General features: G+C 43.2%; 1 protein-coding gene across 2 annotated transcripts; it reads left to right on the top strand.

Moving 5' to 3' along the window:
* Nucleotides 1-3147: 3147 nt before the first annotated feature.
* On the top strand, nt 3148-8375 carry LOC124692030 (signal recognition particle 19 kDa protein-like). Of its 2 annotated transcripts, none has more exons than XM_047225327.1 (5): nt 3148-3229; nt 4390-4512; nt 4625-4856; nt 4977-5076; nt 8059-8375. In XM_047225327.1, exons 3-5 carry the CDS (start codon nt 4659-4661, stop codon nt 8184-8186), a joined length of 426 nt encoding a protein of 141 aa, XP_047081283.1. In that variant the 5' UTR covers nt 3148-3229; nt 4390-4512; nt 4625-4658; the 3' UTR covers nt 8187-8375. The 2 variants fall into 2 exon arrangements, with proteins under 2 accessions (XP_047081283.1, XP_047081284.1); XM_047225328.1 differs by having other exon boundaries at nt 3180-3229; nt 4376-4512.
* Nucleotides 8376-8672: the final 297 nt, after the last annotated feature.

Here is an 8672-nt window from a genome sequence, read left to right on the forward strand (position 1 = left end):
CCCGATGACGGATAGATATACTCTGGGCCCTCTCGGTGGAATATCGTCTAAATAGCTTGCAAGCATATGAATAGTTCATAAGAGACCACATACCACGGTACGAGTAAAGAGTACTTGTCATGAGACGAGGTTGAACGAGGTATAGAGATACCGATGATCAAACCTCGGACAAGTAAAATATCGCGTGACAAAGGGAATCGGTATCGTATGTGAATGGTTCGGTCGATCACTAAAGTCATCGTTGAATATGTGGGAGCCATTATGGATCTCCAGATCCCGCTATTGGTTATTGGTCGGAGAGAAGTCTCAACCATGTCTACATAGTTCGCGAACCGTAGGGTGACACACTTAAGGTTTGATGTCGTTTAAGTAGATATGGAAATATGGAATGAAGTTCGAAGTTTTGTTCGGAGTCTCAGATGGGATCCAGGACATCACGAGGAGGTCCGGAATGGTCCGGAGAATAAGATTCATATATAGGAAGTCATTTTCTAGGTTTGAAAATGATCCGGTATTTTTCCTGGAAGGTTCTAGAAGGTTCTAGAAGAGTCCGGAAGAAATTAGCATGGAAGGTGGACTCCACCCACCTTGGCCGGCCAGCCTAAGGGAGGAGGAGTCCCAAGTGGACTCGTCCCCATGGTGGCCGACCACCCCACCAAAGGAAAGGGGGGAGTCCCACTCCCCCTAGGTTTGGTCATATGGAAGGTTTATGTTGGGGTCTTATTCGGAGACTTTTGACCTAATCCTTGGGGCTTCCACCTATATAAAGAGGGAGGGGAAGGGCTGGCCGGCCACACCAAGACCACCATGGCCGCACCCCCCAAGAGCCCCTCTCCCGAAACCCTAGCGGTTCCCTCCTCTCTCTCTCTCCCACATAGCTTAGGCGAAGCTCGTCGGAGATCTCCACCACCACCGCCACCACACTATCGTGCTGCCGGGATTCCGAGGAGGATCTACTACTTCCGCTGCCCGCTGGAACGGGGAGAAGGACGTCGTCATCAACACCGAACGTGTGACCGAGTACGGAGGTTTTGCCCGATTGTGGCACCGTCAAGATCTTCTACGCGCTTTTGAAAGCGGCAAGTGATCGTCTACCGCAGCAACGAGAGCCTCCTCTCGTAGGCTTTGGAAATCTTCAAGGGTTAGTCTCGTTCATCCCCTCGTTGCTCCCATCTTCTAGATTGCATCTTGCCTTGGATTGCGTTCTCGCGGTAGGAATTTTTTTGTTTTCTATGCTAGGAATCCCTACAAATAAAAATAAGAAACAAAAACATATAATTGCAGAATCTAAAGAAAATAGCTTCGAGCACCCACACACCGGCAACAGTGCTAGGAAATAACTTAGTAGTCGGAGGATGTGAATACCTTTTACCTTACCTCCCCGGCAACGGCGCCAGAAAATAGCTTGATGTCTACGCACGCTTCTATTCCTGTAGACAGTGTTGGACCTCCAAGAGCGAGAGGTTCGTAGAACAGCGACAAGTTTCCCTTAAGTGAATCACCCAAGGTTTATCGAACTCAGGGAGGTAGAGGTCAAAGATATCCCTCTCAAGCAACCCTGCAATTAAGATACAAGAAGTCTCTCGTGTCCCCAACACACGTAATACACTTGTCAGATGTATAGGTGCACTAGTTCGGCGAAGAGATAGTGAAATACAAGTAATATGGATGATTATAAGTAGTAATTGCAATCTGAAATAAAAATGGCAGCAAGCGAACATGTAGCGAGAACTTGTTGGAAACGGTGTTTCAATGCTTAGAAACAAGGCCTAGGGATCATACTTTCACTAGTGGACACTCTCAACAATGATCACATAATTGAATAAATAAATGCTACTCTCAAACACTCTCTTATTGGATAACAGACACCATTCATTGTGTAGGGCTGCAAAAGCACACCTCAAGCTGGAGTAAACAAGCTCCACAACGTCATAAAGGAATCACACACGATGCGCACACTGTCACCATCACACCGTGGAGAGTGACTCCGGAGTTCATATTAAAGTAACCTCTAGAGTGCATAATAGACAAGAGTAACATCTACATATTCAACTAGATTACAAAGCTCATGATCACATAAAGATCACACCATGGGAGAGAGAGATGAACCACATAGCTACCGGTAGAGCCCTCAGCCTCGGGGGAGAACTACTCCCTCCCCATCATGGGAGTCAGCAGCGGCGATAAAGATGGCGGTGGTGTCGATGGAGATGACTCCGGGGGCAATTCCCCGTCCCGGCGGCATCTGCGGAATAGAGATTTTGTCCCCGAAACTTGTCGTCGATGGCGGCGGCGCTGCGGAACTCTTCGTGGAATATGACTGATATCTTTAGGGTTTTCGCATCTGGGAGAATATATAGGCGGAAGGGCGGCCTCGGAGGGGCCCCAGGGTGCCCTCCCCACCTGGTGGCGCGGCCAGGGGTGGGCCCGCGCCATGGTATGGGGTGGGGGCCCCTTGGTCCCCCTTTGGCCCTTCTCTGGCTCTCTGGGTCCGTCTCGGCAAAATATTGACTTCTGTCTTCGTGGGGTACAATTCCGAGAATATTTTCTGTGTAGAATTTCTGAAACCAAAAACAGCAGAAAACAGGAACTGACGCTTCGGCATCTTGTTAATAGATTAGTCCCGGAAAATGCATTAAAATGATATAAAGTATGAATAAAACATGTAGGTATTGTCGTAAAACTAGCATGGAACATAAGAAATTATAGATACGTTGGAGACGTATCAAGCGACAACCGATTGTAAGTTTGGATTTTCCATTTTTTCTCATGTACTCCCTCTGTTCTGTATTAATCGACGCGGAGCTCACCTATATGTGCGTACATATTGTATTGTTCGAGCGTCGATCCGGCCTCAATTAAATAGGAACCTAGGTAGTATGACATTTTACCTCATTTGCTTAATTTATTTTAGTTTTCATATATTTTCCCAGCGTTTTTTTCCCTGTTTTTTTATAAAATCATTGGGAAAAATGTACGCGGGCCAAAATGGCCCATAAAGGTCAAACGGGCCACAGTCCGGCCCGTTGAATAGACGTGTTGCCCGCTTTTGTAAGCGGGCCTTAGCGGGTGGTGCCAGACACGTTTAAAGCAGGGCCTGGTCAGGCCCGTTCGCGCAATACAGTCTCTCCTTCGGTTTTCCTTGGAATCGGCCTCCGACGAAACGTTCCGCTCCCGGAACAGAACGAGCTCGGAGCTCCGGTGAAGAGCCACCCTGCCGGCGGCGCAGGTAGGCTACTCCCTGTGCTCCTCTCCGTCCCTCTTCCTCTCAGGACTCCCCCTACTTGCCCTCCTCCTCTGAGGCTTCTCCTCCGTTTGGCCGTCCCTCTCCCCGGCAGCACGCCCCCTAACCCTAGATCGACGGGAAGGAGCAGCAGAACGGCGGCGTGCGGTGGCGGAAGCCGACTGGGAGGCCGAGGTTTGCCACCTCCGCATATCCCCAAATCAACCTATCCCTGGGCCTCCTATTCCCTTCGAACCCTCTCCTTCCAGCAGCCAATTCATCATTTTTTGTACCTATGCCCAAATTTTCTCCTCATTTGAGATAACTATTGCTCTGCATTAGCCTATCTTAGCTGATGCTCGTGTTGTTGTATGTGCGTTTGAATCATGTCTTACAAATTATACAATTGCATTTATTAGCAGATTCATGTCGGATGATTTAGAGTTGGTTGCATGCATAGATTAAGAAAATAAAATAAAAGGAAGCTAGAGGAGAAGGATTGTGAGCCCATGTTCCAAGCGCTGACCAAGCTCCCATGGGATTTAGGATGGAATCGCTCTTATGTTGATTGAATGTTAAGACGTAATGAGAAACATATCTTTTTTCTGTTATATGTGCCTTTCGTTTGGAGATTATGTATGCTTGCTGTTATGCTACGGTCTACCAACTTTGTCAAGAAATACTTGTTAAGAATTTGTGCTTCTTGAAGTAGGGACTAGGTGTATTCCGATGCTGCGGTTTCCTCGTTTGAGGCATGAACAATTTCTTGTTGCTTTTGCATACTCGCTTTTCACCAATATTCTTGTTTGCATAAAGATTAATTCTACCGCGAAGCAATGTTTTGAATATTTTTGTTATACATAGTCAATTGGATATATGCGCATGTTGTCCAGAATCCATTAGGATACATTTACAACATTGCAAAAGCTTCATACTTATATAAATAAGCAATTCCAAACTTTTTCCATCCAAACACGACTTTTTATTGGTGTCCCCCTCATATCCCATGAGACAATTCAACAGACAACCAAGCAACAAAATTGGAATCCATTCCGAATTCAGATCCCTTGTTGTTTTTGCATTCTAGCCCAACGTAATACCAATGCCTCCGATACATACACCCAAACAAAGCCTATAAGTCATTTTCTGAAGGTTAAATTCTGTAGAGTGCTTTGGAGTCCTGACTTCCTGCACGTCGAGACCGTCTGTTTCATCATCGTCATCCAACAGTCCCCTGTGCATCGGACCTCCGTCAGCTTCGACGAAAACTCAAGTCTCCAGGTCTCCTGGTATGTGCGCAAGCTCCCTTCTCCCATGAATCTCTTTGCCTGACCAGGCCATGACCGTTGACCGTGAACCACATTAAGCTTGTGCACGCTCTCTCTTTGCTTCTTGGACCAGGATCTGCTCCGTGCCCTACTCGAATCGTGTAGAGATGGACGTCGGTGGCAGCGGCAGTGCCGAACTAAGGAGCAGCATCAAGAAGTGGAAGATCATCTACCCGGTGTACCTCAATTCCAAGAAGACGGTCGCCGAGGGCCGCCGCATTGCCACCGCCAAGGCCTGCCCCGACCCCACCTGCATTGAGATTGCTGACAGCTGCGCCTACCTCAAGATCCCTTGCGCGATTGAGGTACCTTTATCTTTTTTCCCTTCTTATCATTGGAAATTTTGTAGTGGTGGGTTCCCTTTGTTCTTCCAAAGATTTATTATATGGGGGTTGATGTTTGGAGTGCTCATGGTGTATATGCAGTTGGATAAGGCGTATCCGCGAGATTTCTTCCAGGTTGGGAGGGTGAGGGTGCAGCTCGCGAATGATGACGGCACCCCAGTCAATCCTGCAATCAAAACAAGTAAGCCCTAAAACTACTGACTTATCCTGGAAGAGCCCTTGATTTATTTTAGCATTGCCTGATAGTGTGGAAGCTATGCGCTACATAGAGGTTAAGATCATCTAATTCTATATTCGATTCAAACCATTTCGAACTATCCCAGTCCCTGTTAGTGCAGCAGGTAGAGCTGTCAGTGATACCTATGTGATATGTCAATGTTTTGATCGCTTCTATGAAGTAAAGTCAATCCTGCATGATACTTATCATGCGCTATTGTTAAATTGCACACTGTCAATTCCCTAGAAGGAACTTGATTTTGGTCCAATGCAATTCTTGTTGTATTCTCTTCAAGGAACTTAATTTGTCAGGTTGAATCTCCAGATTTTAGTGCACATCAATGTGCGTGGCAAGAAAGGAAAATGTATGGCATACGAATAATCAGTCCATTTTCTGTGTGACCCTCTCTTCATTTCACCAGTGCATGTTATGAATACGAGATTACAATCTTAATCATCATAAGTAGCAAAGTGCATATTCCTTTGAAACAAGCATGCTTTGGAATATGGTTTGGTCCTTTTTATGGCAAGAAAGCCTCTTCTAAAATGAATAGAAGATGGTCTCCGCACTAGCATGCTATAACTGTTGATCATCTTAATGAAGCTTATACTGCTACCTGATGCCTCACATTGGTACTATCAGCTTGATTGCTTACCCATGGTTGGTGATGATTTACCCTTTTCTAATGGGATATGATTTACCTATTTACTATTATATTCAAGATAGTGATATTATGAAAGATTAAGTTGTGGGTTGTCAGTGCATTTATCCTTTCAGTACAATGCAACGTAATATTTTAGAATAATGTAGCATTCAACGGAATTGATGTCTGATCTTCTAATATTTTCCGATTTTCCGATTTGCTTGATTATTTTGTTCTGCTCTTAGTCAGTCGTCACCTATTATCTCCAAATGCACGCACAATCTTTTCCCTGAATCAGATATCTATGTGGCCGATTCATCTCAACATTCTGTTTTCATTCGACTTGATCAACAAATTACAATATATTAGTATTACTGTAAGTGATTATGAAGAGTTAACTTAATAGGAGAAATGAAGTTGCCAATATGGGCCAATAAGCTTAGTAACCAACTAACCATATGATGAGGCATACTAGGTGACTCAGGAATAAATAAAAATTATTTGGAAATGAAATCATAATGCTAACATATGGTAACATAATAATGGTTAAACAATTACTTATCCAGTATTGAACTGTGAAGTCAAATTCAAAAGTTTTCCTGACTAGCAACTTCATATTCTCCAAATCCATGCAGTCTTATCATGTCTGAGACAAGGTCCTGTGAACGTTGAAATAACCATACACGAAAATTGATGTTTGCTTTCAGCTGTCAGGACTTGTAGCATTATGGTGCACAGACATAAGGAAATGCAAAGGCTGCAGCTTGGCCTGTTTTGATGTGTACAATAATTCTAGCGAGGTCTTTTCCGGCATAACATATTAACATAATTAACTAAAAAATGGCAACTACTTTCATATGGTCCCCTGTAAGTTGGTAAAACAGTAAAATGGTTCTTTTTTACTGTTCTCCTTATGCAACAATATGAACAAAATGGCTAATAACTCATGGCGCTAACTCAGATTATAAGGAAACTATCATTTTATCATTATGGGTAATTTCTTCGAGAGGATGGCTGGGCTAATGATATGATAATTACATTCGTTGATTAATTCTTGCTTAATTCCAAATGGAATGTGGCAGTCTATAGATGGGACTTCTCTTAACAAAGATCTGTATCATATACCTAACATATACATTTAACCATGGCATCCTTGTCCTCATCCATTTGAGCGGTGCCTGGATAGGGCCTGCTGCTATGGAGGCCTCCTTTCACCTCCCTTTGTCCATTGCGTGTACATATACTTCTCTGGCTGGATGTTTTGGGGCATCAAATGGCTAGGGGGTAAAGTGTGTTGCTTTATGTGGATCATGTACTTCCTAGGCTTTGCTTGGAAGTGTTGTAAAATCTGGTCATTTATACTTGTATTTAATTCATCTTGTTATAGACAATTATGCAGCGGACGTATGTAGTTTCATCAGTTATCCTTGATTCTGTATAATATGTCTAGGTTGATTATACCATGTCTATGTAACTATGTGTCTGTGGTCTACCATTCCTATGTAACCGTACTGAATCAGTAATTCTGTTAGCCTGCACAGCAGCGCAGCACGATGGTAGTGATGTTTTTAATCTGAAACTCTTATTCGTTGCTAAGTAGAGTTGATGCATGATAGCTGAATATTGAGTTTCTTTCCTTCAACTTCAACTTCTTTTCAAAGTCACGCAAAAATTGCAGTCACGTACTCAGGTACGCATAGCTTATAAGGTGGTAAAAAATTGTCTAATAGAATAAACATGGCTTTATCTACCTGTATCTTGCTCCTGTAATACCATTTACATTATAATATTTAGATCTTTTGCTACCAATTAAGTTGTCCCTGTTGTTCCTCACAATTGTGTATGCATGGATGTGTACTGTTAATACACAGCCTTTTATCTGTTGATTTGTAGTGTCTAATCCCATCTATATGTATCATTTGGATATGTTTTTGCTAAATTGGTTAGAGGAGAGGTAATTACAATGTTGCTTGGTGCCATTATGTTACTGAAATTGATGTTGTCTTTTTTATTTGGTTAAGACACATTTTTCTTTTTTGTTTAGAGTAAAGCAACACCTTACAGGTGTTGATACTATGAGAAAACAATGTGACCTTTACTTTTTATACTTCGGCAACAGATTTCTTGTACCTTCTGTCACCGTGATACTGAATTTGCTACAACTTGGAATACTGGATCACAGGTTTTTCTACGTCTGGCAATTCTTGAAACCCTTGTAGCGCAACAGGATGATATTTCCCATGACATGCACATCTTTGAACATGTTTTGTGTATCCTACTGACACCAGTCATTTGCATTTCAGAGAAGCAGCTAATGATTCAAATAGCAGAGCTGGTCCCCAAGCATCATGGGAGGACTAAGAAGCAGGAAGCAGCGGCTAGTTCATCAACTGGAACTACTTCCAAGCCAAAGAAGAAGAACAGGAAGTGATGCCTAGAAAGTTTATTAGAAAATTTGTTGAGAGATTTCTCACTTCTGTGTCTGCAATGAGGCCTGAATAACTCGAGTTTTCAGGGTTCTGAATTTCTGATCCACTTGGCGACTTCTGTAACCACCATGAACGGCCTACTGTTGTTTGTGGGAATGGCAGTCGAGCTTGTAGATGCTTTCAGTTTTGTAGGGATAGTTTGGTAGGGAAATACCAGGATGCACCTGGGTGTAGGTGCAGCCGTTTTTCTAATATTAGAAAAGATACAGTTTGAAAATCTAAAAAAATGAAATAATTCTAGTTTGGTTTGGTAGGGAAGCACTTTATTTGGAAACCAAAGGAGAGGCAAGTTGTCAAAAGCCTGGAATGGAGTTCGTCTGAAAAGTATTCATGTGGCTTACCACTAATTTAGGATCCTGTTTCATGATGGAATGGTTCCAGCTTTCCGTGTCACCACTGTTTAGTTTGCGGAACATATCAAATGAGAG

The sequence above is a fragment of the Lolium rigidum genome, chromosome 2 (genome assembly GCF_022539505.1).
Source record: "Lolium rigidum isolate FL_2022 chromosome 2, APGP_CSIRO_Lrig_0.1, whole genome shotgun sequence".
Taxonomy (NCBI): domain Eukaryota; kingdom Viridiplantae; phylum Streptophyta; class Magnoliopsida; order Poales; family Poaceae; genus Lolium; species Lolium rigidum.